General features: G+C 33.1%; 2 protein-coding genes and 1 long non-coding RNA gene across 3 annotated transcripts in view; all 3 read left to right on the forward strand.

Annotated features, from left to right (window-relative positions):
• The window catches only part of LOC147069302 (uncharacterized), a 74,810-nt gene that overhangs the window by 23,344 nt on the left and 33,502 nt on the right, over positions 1 to 17,964 (forward strand). The window lies entirely within an intron of this gene.
• On the forward strand, positions 1,613 to 7,693 carry LOC147069304 (uncharacterized). The gene is made up of 3 exons (XR_015071215.1): positions 1,613 to 1,837; positions 5,397 to 5,543; positions 6,404 to 7,693. It is a non-coding gene; the product is annotated as an uncharacterized LOC147069304 (long non-coding RNA).
• On the forward strand, positions 8,509 to 12,798 carry LOC147069305 (uncharacterized). Its single transcript, XM_085950903.1, has 3 exons — positions 8,509 to 8,731; positions 10,072 to 10,227; positions 11,594 to 12,798. Exons 1-3 carry the CDS (start codon positions 8,597 to 8,599, stop codon positions 11,759 to 11,761), a joined length of 459 nt encoding a protein of 152 aa, XP_085807029.1. The 5' UTR covers positions 8,509 to 8,596; the 3' UTR covers positions 11,762 to 12,798.

A 17,964-nucleotide genomic window follows, 5' to 3' on the forward strand; every position in this document is an offset into this window, starting at 1 on the left:
TAGCAGTGGAATGACCCCGACTGATGTTTATGATGAAATATTATTTTATTCCTGTTAATGCCGGGGGTTTCATTTTTAATTTCTTCTGGTGCTTTGTACCTACGTTGAAAGGTTGAAGATCTTTGCTAAAATTAAATTCATCACAAAGCATTAGTATATCTCCAACATCATTCAGGTAGGTATCCATGATGATAATATAATATTATGTACTTAGAGGAGGTACCTGACCTTTATATTTACATGCACATAAAATTATTAATCTTATTGCCTAATGCAGACCAAGATATACCTACCTACATAATATTACATGAACAGAAGTTTAAGAACATCTCAATTAAGTTTAAAATGTTTGTAGGTAGGTATACAAATTAATGTGAAACAGAAAACATTGGTTATGTTAGGTAGGTACATGGAACATGTAGATATTATCTTGGTTTGCGGTCGGCACTGGGCAAAACCAGTTTATTAGCTCAATATACCTATACATAATGAAGGAAATATATACCTAGTAGGTATATAGGTACATAATATCGTTTTTGTGATTGAGGTCTCTTGAGATCAAAAAACAAACACAACCTAGGTATGTCCTACTGTAAATAACCCGATAGTAAGTAGTATGTAAGGTTTTTGGTCTAAAACCTTACAAAATACCACAATGACGACATGGAGTACCTACTTATCTACCTATATGTATATTATATCTTTAGCTACAATAGAAATGCTATGCTGCATAATGTTAGATGCAAAAAAATAATCTTAAAGACTACCTATCTAACCTAAAAAAATATTATCAACGAATATAAAATGGGTATTTACGTGACCGATACCGAATATGATTGAAGTAGGTATTGTAAATGATACCTAATTATAACATTATTGATATTATGACTGCTCGAAAGTCGAAACCAAAACGTCAAACGATCGCAATAAGTTAGAACTGTCAGTGCACTAACAATCAAAGTTATAAAGTTTCTGTTATTAAAGGCTGTGCATGACGCAAATTAATAATATGTATTTTTTAAATATCGGGACCTTAGATTAAAGTTATTTATTTATAATAGCGTATTCATCCTGTCAAAAAACTTTACATACTTTGGTTAGACAAAGATAAAATATATTATTATGACGACCTTCATACCATTTTCAACAATTTCCCTGCCAATTTCATCCCATATCTTATCTTTCTTTCTTATGTTTTGTAGTCACTGTCAGAGAAATTATAAAGGATTGGATATTTCCGGACCAACTCGATCAGCTGTTCAATGTCTTCGCCATTTTGATTTTACTAATTCCCTTGGCGAAATTGTCCGCCGCGAATAAATTCGCTGTCGACAGAGTTCCCGAAAATCGCAGCGAATATTCGCTGCAAATTCGCACTCAAGACGCAAGGCGGTCGCGCAAGCGTGCTCTGTCCCGTAAGCCAATACGAGCTTGATTGGCGAATAATTCGCTGCGAATATTCGCCGCGAATATTCGCTTTGGTTTGGGGAGGCTATATTATAATAATAATAATATTTGTATACAAAGTGAATTTCGTTGCTGCGTTAAGATTATAATATATATGGCAATACTATCGGCATGTTTTGTCTATGATAAAGCGCGTCAAAGTGTCACATTGTAAGAACTGTCAAAAGAGTATCATCTGCCACCTGCACGTTTTTGGTCTGCTGCGATAATCCAACGTACGATTTCGATTCCAAAGATGGACGTGAAACGCGAGCCGGATGAATTCGAACTTGATACAGAATGGCAGGTGCCCTTAAACCATCAAATTAACCCTGTGACCAATAATTATATAAAGCAAGAGATTGCCGACGGTGCCAGCATTGCTTTTGAGGTTAGTTTTATAAAGCCTATCGTCTTTTATAGTGACTGTACACGTCCATGGATTAACTTGCAGCAATAGTGGGTATTTTAAGTTTCGACTGTTTGACTCTCCAATCTCATTCTTCAACAGTAATCGAGACGCGATGTTGTCAATTTATGGTATTATTAGTCATAAAAATCGGTTGTCATTAAAATGAGTCGCTGCGTGGTGTACATCGTTTTTTTGCTGGTAAGTTTGCAACTATCGTTCTACTGCGAACAAATCCAACTGTCGCGTGAAAATTCAGAAGCTTCCGAATATTTTTATTTCATGTATGCAATATTGCACCTGAAGGATAGTACAACATGTTTACACGTACATTTTATTGTTATGGCCGTGATAATTCGTACTGTCAGCAGTAAATACATACACGTGTAAACGGGGTAGGTAGGTATGCAATGGTGTTTGGTTATGTTTGCGGACATTGTCATTAATTTCGTACACGTATGTATTTCTTTGTAAGCGTTACAAAATTACGCGTACCTAGGTTAACTATATTAAACGTATCCAAATCCTTAAATAAATCCACTATGAACCTCATGGAATTACAAATAATTGGCTTGTGAATTCTTTTTTTCTGTACAAGAAGCTCAAAAAGTTAATAATAATATTTTGACGTTAATTGAAATATTTTTTATGTTCTTATTAATGGAATTTTGATAAAAGCCGATATATATACTGGATTATTTACTGGTTACTGGTTAGGTACTTATATGTAAATGATAATGTGTATCTATCGATTGCGCGAAGACAGACATACTGCACTGATCCATTTCATCTGAATGCAGTAACCGATTTTATTTGACATATTCCAACCATTAATTTGGTCAAGGCGGCTCTTGTGGTGCAGTGCGTAATGCACTGGTCTTCTATCCGGGAGCTCTGGATTCGATACCTACCCGATGAGGATACAATTTGTGATGTTAATGACCTTGTACGAAAAAGCAAAGGCATGGTTATTATTAATAATTACAGAAACCTATATATATTTGGTTAGCATTATTTGCAGATGTGTCATAGGTATAGCTATAATTTAATCTTATTTATTGTTTTCTATGGATTTTATCCCACAATTTTCGAGATATTTTAGATTTTATTGGCTTTTATTTTATTGGATGTGATAAGGTCAAGAGAAACCAGCGGTTAAAATGGTATTCAGTTTAATATTTAAAATAATGACATATTTTTATTACGAAAAAGTGAAATAACAAAAGCAAAAAGATAAATATATTAATCATGAAACTCCACATAGAAATCCAACACTTCCTTGTATCCATCTACCTACGTCCTCTCGGTCAGTAGTACTGCTTCGTAAACTAGTGTAAAATGATTTTGCATCCGAGAAGGTATGAGATGAAGCAGTGACTTCAAATCTTTGATTTTAGCCGGTGCAATTGGCTTAACCAAGAGCTACAAAAGTACCAACATATCTTTAAAATTAGGTGTTGTTGTTGCCGATCTTCCTCTTGTCCTAGGACGTAAGTCAACTTTCGTGACATCACCATCAAAATCAGTCTTCAAATTAATAAAATACAGTTCATCAACCAAAAGCATTATTTCCTGATATTAAACCTGTTAACCTTTTGTCTGTCAACACTTAGTTTTCTGTTGACTATGTGATTTTCTAATTTAGAAGTACCGAAAAAGAAATCTTTTTTCATTTGTTTTCCCAACAACGGTTTTTTCTTTCTGCAATTTTTTATTTCACAAATATAATCATCGGGTGTGTAAAACCGCTGTTGGTGTTTTAGTGCACTTTCGATATCATTAAAATCTCTATCGTTGGCAAAAAGCTATTCCCGGAATATAGAAATTTCAATGTTACCTAATTTAATGTTGGATACGACTAAATTATTGACTATAATCAAAGAGTTAGTTTGATATTCCTGTTCTGGCCGCCGCAGGAGTCTGAAAGACTAAGTGACAAACATCAGATGATACTTTTTCATTGGAGTGTTTCAACAAACAAGAACCGATCTCTTGAGAACCATTACCAGCTTTCCCCTCAGGCCATACGTAGCAATAACCTTGGTCTTTCTTAGCACTGTGTACTCCAATGCTATACAACCACAATTGCCTTTTATAAAACACAATATTTGTGGGTATTCTTGGTAATGGCAGAGGTTTTTCCATATCAAAAGTGATAAATTTAATTTCTTTATTTTCTTTAGCCAAAATTATATCACGTTTAAGATAACGTTGACCCTTTTCTGCTAATGCAATGCGCGTATCGTGCTTTGCTTTAAGATCTGTCATTTTATCTTGGTCCATTTCATTCACAACTTGTATTTTGAGTGTTTCTCATAGATTACAAATATCTTTTTTTAGCATTTTTGTCCTCAGATTAAACGAAGTGTAAAAAATTCTTTTAAATTAAGCAACACTTACTGCGTTTTCTTTTTCCTCGTCTTTGTATAGTTCAAATAACTTTACCAAAGTAATTTCTGGAGGTAGAAACTTTGCCTCGGAGGTTTCTCTACAGTAATGCGATTGGTAGGTACAGGACATTTTATAACGGACCGCGTTACTGTAAGTGGCAATTTATTAAATCCTCCCTGGTTGATTCCTCGCTGATCTTTGAGCGGACCACGTGAAGAACATTTTAAAAGGCACGTGTGAACTCTGCCAGCAGAAATTTTTAATGTCTGACAAAACATCGGACGACAGACTACAGATGAACCTAGTGTGTATGTTCGTGAAAATATTCTAATAGGTAATGCTAATAGTCAGAACGTACCCACTGGTTTTACTACTGGTGTTACTTTGACTGGTTTCTCACTTACTTTTACAGAAATGTAAGCTGTCTGAGAATCATACGATGCTATTTCCCAATTTTTTTTAAATTCAGACAACCTATCACTTACATTCATATTTTCATTGCACTTTTTTGTGCATTTGCATTTATAATCAATAAACTAAATCTATAATTTTGGCGGGAGCGCAACTGTCAAATTACATAGACAATACGTGTATAATGTGACCAGTGTAGAGAATCACGGTTCTGCAGTATGTGTTTATGCCGCCTAGGCTTCAGCAGATTACGTTTTATGTTGTATTTGAAACTGATTGAAATGCAGTAAGCGATCAACTATCTTTGGTTGTTTTCTGTGTAACATGTGTTTCAATATATTCTATCAACAATAGTAATGCTGAAAATAGACAATAGGCTTGGTCATTTTATGCAGATTTTATAAAATGAATATTTGCTTATACTATTAAATGTAGAATATGATCAACTGACTTTGACTGTTTTATGCAGAATACAAAATCATCCATATTTTATCGTAATAGTAACTAGAGTGGTGTGATTTTTTTCTGCTGATCACCGGCACAGTGTCCGGCTTGTATAATCAGCAGAATATTTCTATAGTATTTTATTTCAAGAATATTTTTTTTGCGTCTTGGCTCATTTCAGCAGAATGTAGAGAAAACCTTCTCGCATCTGATCTATATCATATCTCATTTTTTATTTTTTGTGGACTGGCTACTTTCTGCATAACTATGTCCAATTATATATTGTGTTTTTCAGAACCTTCAAACAAGAGACACGGTAAATATAAAATCGGAACCCGAATTTCAGCGAGTGGACATCAAGAAAGAGTTTATTGAAGATACAATTAATTATAAAGATCCTCAACCAAGTTGTTCGTATTCGGAATATAGCCCACTTAAACATGTAAGTAATCTATTTATTTGAACCATGTACGTACTTTACAATATACGTAGAAACATGAAGATATTGTGTTTCTTTCACGTATCTAGTCTATAAAATGAAAGATGACAATAAAACAAATAAATAGTGGATAATATTATCTAGTGACATGATAATTAATTATGCATGCAGGGGCTAAGGGTTCATAGGGACCATCCCCACACCATTATCATGTGAAGAATGCGTAAAAAAACTTCCGATTATTTTATCATTGTCATAATATACCTACTTAATTAAATAAATTAATGAATTATTTCATTTATTTCATCTACCCGTTGCAATTTTAGAGAGTTATTTATTATTGTTATAGATACTAATAAATAAAGCAATAATTGTAAATTATTATGATTGCGCGGTATTAAAATATGCATACTGTACCAAAATGTGGTACCTTCTTTTACTCTACTCACTCTACCCGGTTGAGTTAATGTAATATTTAATTCCCTAAAGTACACTACGGCCAACTCAAATCGATATTCTGAAGGATGCCAAACACACTTGCAGGGTGAAATAAAAGGCTACTCACTTTGATCATTCAGATCAGAATCTATTTTGTACAATGAAAAGTGAACAATACGTAAATTGTCAGGGCCGATCGATATCAAATTGAAATCTGGATTAGAGCGAACAACTAACAGGACAACGACATGTATCTTAAATCAATGTTTATAAAATTATGTTTGCATCGTTTAGCTCAACTAGGAAATCTGCGTAACTTCAGTGGATAATTAAAGGCATACATTTAATGCGGATGAAAGTTTAAAAAATGGTTACTTTGTCTAGATCGTGTGGTGCTAATAATTATATTTTAAATGTTTTTATAGGATAACGCAGCAAATCTCATATCGTCGGAAGAAGAGAAAATTGATGACATCATACAAATCGACAAACAAGATATTAAAAAAGAACTCGAGGATTTCAACAAGAGTTTTAAAAAAACACGTGGCACTGTTAAACGGAATGTTTCTAAATCATTCCCCGAATTAGTGGCTGTTATAGAGTTGGAAAAAAAATATTTTCATGTTAATAATTTTGTGTGCGGTATATGTGATAATTTTTTTGCATCGTTAGACTTGCTCGAGTTTCACAAAGTGTTGCATAAAAATATAATCAATAAAATCACTAATAAGGATGTAGACCAATGTAAACATAGTAAAAGCATTTTTTTTGTCAAACGCCATTTAAAAGTCATGACTCTAATCATTCTAGTGACAAAAAAATACTTAAATTGACACATACTGCAGAAAAGTTATTTAAATGTGTCAATTGAATTCGCAATCTAACTGCATAATCTGCATCGTTAGACTTGCTCGAGTTTCACAAAGTGTTGCATAAAAATATAATCAATAAAATCACTAATAAGGATGTAGACCAATGTAAACATAGGTAGTAAAAGCAATTTTTTTTGTCAAACGCCATTTAAAAGTCATGACTCTAATCATTCTAGTGACAAAAAATACTTAAATTGACACATACCGCAGAAAAGTTATTTAAATGTGTCATTTGAATTCGCAATCTAACTGCATAATCAGTTCATTTTTGGTCAAAACTAGACAAGATGATTTTTGAAAATGGGCGACTCACTATATACTAATATGTACATAAATTGCATTTTCTTGTTTTATCTGAGTCACAACACTTTCTGACATTCTGCTGGTTCAACTCATTACCATAAACGGATGTGAAATGACGATGGATTTCAACAGGGTGGACTCCCTCCTGGTTGAGAAAGCGAATGATTGAACGCAACTCGCAGGCGGCGGGATTCAACAGATAGTAAAGCGTCCATCTAAAAGAGTACCTTTCAAAACAACAAACATCTACAATTCGATACCTGCACAAGGATAATAACATTTTCAAAATAGATGAATAATGTATTATAGTCTATTCCGCTCTGTCGAATTAAGCTGTGCAACCTTTATCTACAATAATATAATAGACGGAACAGGATATTGGGTCTTTTCAGCATTTTATTTTGGTTAGACAACGTTACGATGGCTCTGCCAACATGTCTGATCATATTATTATAGGTGGGGCTGGTGGGATGTTCTTCTGTTGCGTCATCCATGTCATTGTTTGCAAAACGTATCAAATAAATTGGTTATTTTACTCTTAAAATGCTGTTTTATGTGTGGAACTTGCTTCAATAAATAATATTGCTATAAAATACAATAATTATCAAAAAAAGATTTTGAACCAAAGGTGATGCACTTGCACCACATTGCACCACGCTGCCGATGCCCATGTAGTTGATATAGGTAGGTACTGGATTATTTGTTAGGTCAGGTAAGGTTTTCATTCTTGAATTATTATTAATGAATTTTGCCAAAATCAGCTAGGTACCTATATAAAATGAATTAATGTTCATATTGTACAGTATACGGTCATTTCTAATAGAAAGCTCACAGTGAACTGTACTACGGTGAAATGTTTACGTACAATTTACATGTAACCGGAAACGAGGACATAATATTATTACTCATTTTTCGATTAAAATAAAAAAAAAATACCGGACACGGACATTGACCTCAAAAAAGACGACTTGTCCGGGACCTACGAAACCCTAGTCTGTGGTGATGTGATAAACCGCCATTATAATTTGTATTACAATGGGTATATTGTGTATTACAATACCTACCTACAATAGCGATATGAAGCGACTGCATCGTCTGTTAACCTGAAAACCGCGAATGCTGCCTAAAGTTGTAATATTAATTATATTCACTCCTTCATTCTACACTCTTACATAATATGCCAACCCTATGCAACTCATGGTATACCTAGCCCCACGTGGCGTCACCGGCACAGTTGCCTGATATAATAATAATTATATAATCACAAATTGAATTTCTCTGCTGCGTAATGATTATAATATATGGCAATACTATCAGCATTTTTTATCTATGGATAAAGCCCGTCAAAGTGTGCCATTGTCAGAACTGTCAAAAGAGTATCATCTGCCACCTGCACGTTTTTAGTCTGCTACGATAATCCAACGTACGCTTTCCATTTGAAAGATGGACGTGAAACACGAGCCGGATGAATTCGAACTTGATGCAGATTGGCAGGTGCCTTTAAACCATCGAATTAACCCTGTGACCAATAATTATATAAAGCAAGAGATTGCCGACGGTTCCAGCATTGCTTTTGAGGTTCGTTTTATAAAGCTTATGTCTTTTATAGCGCCTATACACGTCCATGGATTCACTTGCAGCAATAGTGGGTATTTTAAGTACTGACTTAAAGTATCTCCAAAATAATTCTTCAAGAGTAAGCGAGACGCGATGTTGTAATTTTTTGGTACCTCAAACCTCATAAAAATCTGTTGTCATTAAAATGAGTCGATACGTGGTGAATTTAGTTTTTTTGCCGGCAGGTTCGCAACTATCTTTGTACTGCGCTAGAGCAGATATCGAACAAATCCTACTGTCGCGTGAACATTCAGAAGCTTCCGAATATTTATAATTCATGTATGCAATATTGCAACTGCAGGATAGTACAACACGTTTACACGTACATTTTCTTATTATGGCTATGATAATACGTACTGCCAACAGAAAATCCTTACACGTGTAAACAGGGTAGATAGGTGTTTATTGGTTTTTGCTTATGTTTGCGGACATTGTCATTAATTTCGTACACGTATTTATTTATTTGCAAGCGTTGCAAAATTACGCGTACCTAGGTTAACTATATTAAACGTATCCAAATACATAATAAATCCACCATGTACCTCATGGAATTACAAATAATGTGAATTCCTTTTTTTCTATACGAAAAAAGTTAAGTCAAAAAGTTAATAATATTATTTTGACATTAATTGAAATATTTTATATGCTAATATTTCAGTTCTTATTATTGCAATTTTGATGATAGCTGATATATATACTGGATTATTTTTTACTTGTTACTGGTTTACCGATTGCGCGAAACAGTCATATTGCAGATCCAATTCATCTGAATTCAGTAACCGATATCATTTGACAGATTCCAACCATTTGGTCAAGGCGTGGTGCAATGTGTAAGGCACGGGTTTTCTATCCGGGAGCTCTGGGTTCGATACCTACCCGGTGAGGACACCATTTGTGTTGTTTGTGATTACTCAAAATTACTAACAACTACCTTGTACGAAAAAGCAAAAACATACCTACAGTTATTAATAATGATTACAGAAACATAATATATATATTTGGATAGCAATATTTGGGGTTTTAAGATAACAGTGTCCTATCTACAATAACATAGTTTTGAGATAAACGCAAATGAAAATTTTACTACCATGTAATTTACTAAATAGAGAACACTTTTCTCAACTATAACTTGTAAACAGCTGATATATGTACAGCATTGAGCTTAAGAAACCATGTTGCAGCTGGGAAATATTGGTTCTCCGATGAATATACTGATTATTATATATCATATAAAAGTGAATGATATTCCATAAAGTAAGCTAGATTTAATAAAATAATAATAGGAATTTTGTTTTTTTCAGAACCTTCATACAATAGACATGGTAAATATAAAATCGGCACCCGAATTTCAGCGAGTGGACACCAAGAAAGAGTTTATTGAAGATACAATGCCCCCATTTAATTATGAAGATCCTCAACCAAGTTGTTCCTATTCGGAATATAGCCCAGGAAAACAGGTAATACTATTATTTGAACTATATACCTATACATACAAGTTTAGGTACCTACCTACTAAACTGTTCCTATTCATCTTAGTGCAGTCGAGGTTAACCGATATTATTTGACAGTTTAAACCATTTTGTCAGTAACTGCAGCTGGGAAGGAATGCTTCCGCCGTAAAAAGCATGTGTGTTTGGCAAGCAATGGCCCATGCGCCCGTAATAGGAGGCACCAAGAGCAAATATCATTTTATCCTCGCCATCTGTAGTATTCGTGTATATGTACCTATTAAAGAAGAGCCTGCAGACTTTCGCCAAGGTTCTGAGGGAAGAAAGAAAGAAAAATAACTGAAAAGATTGGGGTTTACAGTAATTTCTCCTACGAATTGACGGAATCAGTACCACAAAATATTTTATTTTATATAACTATGCAGACTGAGAGATAACTAAATGGCCTATCTTTCATCTCTTACTCATTTTTTTTATAAGCTCAGCGTGCTCCACTCTCCCATGAGCACATTGTGGTGACCTCAGTCTTAGGTATCGGCTCCTGAGACATTCCCAGGCTAAAAAATACTGATGCTTCACATTCAGACGTAGAGCCCCTTGATACGCTCGATTATGACAGTGTGTGGTGAGGGGCGACTTAGTTTCGAAGTGTCTATGGTTCTGTTGACGCTGAAGACATAATTTGACTTTATTTCGTTTATTTGTCCGCTGTTGGCGTTCCAGTTAGCAATCTGCAGAGTTGTTGGCGGTGTGGTGTTAATAACCACAGTGGGTTGTGAGGTGTAAGGTGAATATTGTTCACTCTAAGTAATTTTGATTTGATTGCTCAAAAATATGCTGTTACGAGGGGAGAATTCAATGTTTTGGGCTGGGGTAGCTCTGTGTTTCTCAATGAGTGATTCACGGGTTTAAAACTTTTGGAGCAATTGGGAGAGGTTGCCGTATTGGTGAAGTGAATTGGCTGATTGGGTAAATATGGCCGCTGTACTAGTGGTCTGCGATTAGTGGTTACCTGCCTATTGCAATACCTACGTTGGCCATGACTCTTTATAAAGGTTTATATCAGGGTAAGGCGTTTTCGGACAACCTTTGTAATTCGCAGGATGTGCACCCTCACAGTTGGTACAACGGTTTATCCCACATCAGGAACTTTTTGCAAACTAAGGTAATTAGGAATATATCTAAGTACGTATAAAAAAACTCGCTCGTCATAAGCATTTTCTAAAAATTACCGTGCGCTTCGGTTCATAGACTTTTCTACACCGACCACTGCCTTCGTGATATTCTCACATGCGTTTTAGCCGGAAACTTATCAAAATGAATCCTCTTATTTTTCTGTTATAAATACGATCTATCTTCTCTTTGTTTTCTTTAGGTTAACACCACTAGCACTGTTATGGCTAAATCGAATTTGTGTACGTCAGAAGCAGATGAAATTTACTCCGACATACACTTCGATGAAATCGACATTAAAAAGGAACTCGAACAATACAACGTAAGGTTTACAAATAAATACTTTTATTGCAAAAATTTAATATTGTAAGTAGGTACTGATATGATAATATGCATCTTCCTATAATCTATAGCAGCGATGGCAACCCTTTTTATGCTTACGTGCAAAGTATTCGTAGTATTATGTGGGGTAAGTATATATTTTTTGTAAATTAATTTAGGTTAACCAGTAAAATCAATCACAGAGAATAAGTAGAATAATATAATTTAGTATAAAATAATATGTGATGGTCTCATTAACAGCGGACACAAATAGCGTAAATAATGAAATTAAATTATATCAAATATTAGCTACAGCTGCGATGAACATAATCGGATAACTTTAAAAAAGATAAAAACATCCGTATGAACATACAATTGGAAAATCGATAATTTAGAAGAGGTTATTATTCAAACTGCTCTACTATACCATAGTTGGTTGAATACATACACATGGGAATGCATATTAAATTCGAATCAAATCATCAACTGTCAAATTTATCTTCCGTTGATTACGTGACATTTTTTGTTCACTGCGTCCATCATTAATCGCGTGATTATACTACTGTACCACAATGAAGTACCCTATTTTACTCTACTCACTTAAGAGATAGGACAATGGTTGATTTAAAACAATAGTTAATTCGCCTAAAGTCTACGGCCTACTCACATCGATATTCTGAAGGATGCCAAACACACTTAGGCTACTTCACTTCAGATCATCCAAATCAGAATCTATTTTGTACAAATGTGAACCATACGTAAATTGTCAGGGCCGATCGAGGTCAAATTGAAACCTGGAGTAGAACGAAAAACAAACAAGATAATTATACTCACTTCTCTGTTATGAAAACGACATGTACCTTAAAACAAAGTTTTTCAAATTATTTTTGCATCGTTCAGCTTAACTAGGAAACCTGCGAAACTTCAGTAGATAATTAACAGCATACATGTAATGCGGATGAAAGTTTAAAAGTTGGTAACGCTGTCTAGATCGTGTGGTGCTAATAATTATATTATAAATGCTCTTTTAGGATAACGCAGCACATCTCAAGTCGTCGGAAGAAGAGAAAATTGATAACATCATACAAATTGACGAACAAGATATAAAAAAAGAACTCGAGGATTACAACAAAAGGTTTAAAAAAACACGTGGCACTATTAAACGAAACGTTTCTAAATCATTGCCCGAATTAGTAGCTGTTATAAAGTTGGAAAAAAAATTATTTCATGTTAATAATTTTGTGTGCGGTATATGTGATAATTTTTTTGAATCGTTAGACTTGCTCGAGTTTCACAAAGTATTGCATAAAAATGTAATCAATAAAATTACTGATATATATGTGAAACGATGTAAACGTAGTAAATGCAACGTCTCTTGTCAAACGCCATTTAAAAGCGATGCATCTAATTATTCTAGTAACACGAAAAAACTTACACATACCGGAGAAAAGCTATTCAAATGTTACCAATGTGATTATTCTTGTAAAAGATCTGGTCTACTGAAATTACATATAATGACACATACTGGTATAAAGCCATGTCAATGTGATCAATGTGATTACTCGTGTATCATACCTGGTAGCATGAAACGACACAAAATGACACATTCTGGTGAAAAGCCATTTCAATGTGATCAGTGTGATTACTCATGTATAACATCTAGTAACATGAAATCACACAAGTTGAGACATTCCGATGAAAAGTCATTAAAATATGATCGTTGTGATTTCTCGTGTACAACACCTGGTAACATGAATGCACACCGAATGACTCATTCTCCAGAAAAACCTTTCAAATGTCATCATTGTGAGTATTCTTGTAAAACATCGAGTCATATGAAATTACATATAATGACGCATACTGGTATAAAGCCATTTAAATGTAATCAGTGTGGTTACTCTTGTTTAACATCCCGTGATCTGAAAGTACACAAAGTGACTCATTCCGGTGAAAAGCCATTTAAATGTGGGCAATGTAATTACTCTTGTAAAAGATCTGGTTACATGAAATTACATATAATGACGCACACTGGTATTAAGCCTTTTAATTGTAATCAGTGTAATTATTCTTGTATAACATCCCATGATCTGAAAGTACACAAAATGACACATTCTGGTGAAAAGCCATTTAAATGTGGGCAATGCAATTATTCTTGTAAAACATCTAGTCATTTAAAAATACATATAATGACACATACTGGTATAAAACCATTTAAATGTCATCAATGTGATTACACGTGTATAACATCTGGTAACATGAAATCACACAAAATGACTCATTCTCGAGAAAAGACTTTTAAATGTGAGCAATGTGATTATTATTGTAAAATATCTGGTCAGATGAAGTTACATATAATGACACATTCTAGTATTAAGCCATTTAAATGTGATCATTGTGATTATTTGTGTATGACACCTGGTAACATGAAAGCACACAAAATGACTCATTCTCCAGAAAAACCTTTTAAATATTGTCATCATTGTAACTATAATTGTAAAACATCTAGTGACATGAAATTACATATAATGACGCATACTGGTATAAAGCCATTTAAATGTGATCAGTGTGATTACTCTTGCATAACATCCCGTGTTCTGAAATTACACAAAGTGATACATTCCGATGAAAAGCCATTTAAATGTGATCAATGTAATTACTCTTGTAAAAGAACTGGTACCCTGAAATTACATATAATGACACACACTGGCATGAAGCCATTTAAATGTGATCTATGTGATTATTCTTGTAAAACATATGGTCATTTAAAATTACATATAATGACACATACTGATATAAAGCCATTTAAATGTCATCAATGTGATTACTCGTGTATAACATCTGGAAACATGAAATCACACAAAATGACTCATTCTAATGAGAAGCCATTTAAATGTGATCAATGTGGTTACTCGTGTATAACATCTAGTCGGATAAAATTACACAAAACGACTCATTGTAGTGAAAAATAATCGCAATCGAGACCCTAATATAATAAGTGCGCAGCCATACCCATAAGTTAAATTAAATCTAAAAATAAATATAAGTTGATTAATTATAAAGTAATATTAAGTGCTAAAATAAGTTTATAAATAAATATTGTTAATTTATTAGTAAATAAAATATAGTGTTAAGATAGGTGACTAATAAATTATAATAAATTTCTTTTATGGAAGAATAATTTAATTATTTTTTAAAATGATAACTATAAAGACTTTTAATTTAAATAGATCCGCGATCTATATTTCGAGTACCGCAATTCGGTACGTAAGACGGGAGATATTGAACTTTGACGTTTCACACAGTGGGTGCGGAACGATATAAATTAAATAAATAAATAATATTCATTAGAATCTGACGTCATCCTATTATCGGGTGGCGTTTTTATTATATTGCAGTATTGCTATAGTGTGTCGTTTAGAACTCTTACTTGACTACTCTCTCCGACCCCGTGCTGATCTAGCCTAAAGCAGGGGCTCTCAACCTGGTCTGGGGACAGGGCCGGTCGAGATTTCAACGCCCTTGCATCTTTACCAAGACTATCGTCACTACCTACAAAGAGTATTTTTGTGATGACCAAATTTCGTAGATACCTAGGTACCTAGATACTTTCATTCATTAATAGTCGCACCTATGGCTTGTTTATTTGTTGTGAAACAATAAATTACGCATTCTATATCAGTCTTTGTTCTCGTAAAAATATTATGACTTTATATTATTTAAACAATGCTAGGTAGATACCTACTTATTTTTTTTTATAGTTATTTTTTTTTAATTTTGGGAAAATCTGCCAATTAACTTGGGCGCCATCTTTAGATTGATTCCAGTATTGCCATCCGTACTATAATTATGGTATATTTATTTGTAAGTACTATAATTTTAGTCCGCGTACTTTGCGTAATTTTGAATATCGAAAAAAATATTTAAAAAGTAGGTTTATATATTTCAGTATTTCCGTTTGACAAATTGGTGCAAAGTACTATAATTTCGCAATATAAGAAGATTTTGGAGAACCTGGAAAAATTGCTCGGAAAACGTTAAAAAATCCCTTGACTGTTGAAAAATAAAATTTCAAGATTTATTCGGTAAGCAGTCGGAAGAGGTACCAACATAAAAAGGGTCCAGGAATTTCTCGAAATATCCAATATTTTTTTATGAGAAACAAAAAACCTATACACTTTCAATAGTGATGACAACGCGTACTATATTTTTCCTAAATACTATATTTTTGGAGGCTCTGTACTATAATTCCACTTTGAAAATATGGCAACACTGATTGAGTCGGCTTTGCAGCTTAAGGCAGCTTCAGTCTATGGCATAGACTATATTACTTTTATAGATCCGCCACTCAGGGATACCAACCGGTTCAAAGTTGTCTCTCTCTAAAGTAATATTCTGTCTCTCTCTAACAACTTGGTGTAGCTGGCGGGCTTTTTTTTAAAATAATCTGTTGCATTGTAATATGGTAATAAAAAGTCAAAAAATTAATAAGTATTATTTTTATTGCAGAAATATAAATGTACAAAAAAAAATAATATTACACAGCATGATAAATTAATAATATTCCAGACATGGTATATAATATCACATATTACATTATCACAAAACCATGAAAAATATAAATTTTATCAAATACAATGAAATTGTGAATAACATTAGGATTTTAAATATTTCAATTAATTCAAAAAACTGATTATTGTTCTCTGATCAACAGCATTTAATGATCATAATTCAATTAGGATTTAGTCGTCAGAATCCCAATTTCAACAGTTGAATAATGATTATACAGACATATAATAATTATACTGCTGGTTGGAAATTATACAATTAATTTGGTATGTACTTAAGTATTATTAATTGCATGTTATCGTCGTGAAAAGATTATATTTTAAATTCTCAGAATTAATGATTTTGTATTAGCAGAGATAAATTCCTATTTTTCATTAGTTTGTTTGATTAAAACCTCAATAACTGAAAAAAACCGATTATTGAAAATGCCATGTTTAATTTATATTGCATTTAAGGGTTTATTGGCTTAAAAAAATAGCTGTATTATTTTAAATAGAAATTATAAATTAAATCATCATTTAATTACAAGATTCGTTTGTCACTCACTACGTAAATTCGATATTTTGACATTAATATGCAATGATTCGAACTGAAAAAGCTGTAATTATTTTAAACAATTTTATTGATTAATTTGTTAATTTAGATATCAGAAAATGATAAATTAATCAATTTTATTAAAAATTTGGATGTATGAAATTCTTAAAAGGAAACGTAAAACTTGTGTTATTCTCACTGCTATATTATTTTATGCAAATCCACATATAAAGAACAGAATTCGTTACGATTATCGATTACGATCGACATTACGATTTGTTTTAACTATCTCAACTGTAAAAGCTCGACCATTTTACTCATCTGTCTGTTAGTCAGTAGCGAAGCATAGACAAATCGGATGATTCATTGTCCTCAGACTTTTCGCTCGCCTGCGCCTGCATTAGCATAAATTAAGAAAAAGACAATTCAAAATAAATTACTGTCAATTGGTTACATATCTTTTTAGATAAAATATATTAGTTCTTTGCTGTACAATGTTTGTAAATAAAATGTTTCCACAAAATGTATATAAACCCAAAAATTTTTAATTATCAACTTATTTTTAAAAGCATCTAGGTACAACTGTATTTAGAGTCGAGTTAAAATTGAGAGCGTACACAAGTTTTGCAGGAGACAAAAACATCATGGTTATTATAGAAATATATACAAACATAAATGGTTATGGAGTTTAATCATCCATGGTTTAACAATGTTAGATTTTTTATAGAATTACATCATTTGCAAGACGGGTAAATATTAACAACGGCCACTAGATGGCATTGAAAGTCAATTTTCGATTAAAATGGAGTCACTTTTTTCTAGTTTCATCGACGAATATATTATACAATGAAATTTGTGAATTACGTTAAGATTTTACATTATTTCAATTACTCCAAAAAACTGATTATTGTTCTCTGATCAATAGCTTTTAAAAATCATAATTCAATTAGGATTTAGTCGTCATAATTCAAATTTCAACAGTTTAACAATGATGATACAGACATATTATAATAATTATACAGCCGGTTGGAAATTATATAATAAATTTGGTATGTACTTAAGGTGACGCATCAGTGAAACGCCAAATAATTTCCAACTGTAGGCGCGACGAAATTTTGGACTCGCTGCCATTCACTGAGAGAATCTCGAGTC

Source organism: Rhyacophila brunnea, unplaced genomic scaffold (assembly GCF_057557595.1).
Source record: "Rhyacophila brunnea isolate RB1 unplaced genomic scaffold, BYU_Rbru_1.0 scaffold_238, whole genome shotgun sequence".
Classification (NCBI taxonomy): Eukaryota; Metazoa; Arthropoda; class Insecta; order Trichoptera; family Rhyacophilidae; genus Rhyacophila; species Rhyacophila brunnea.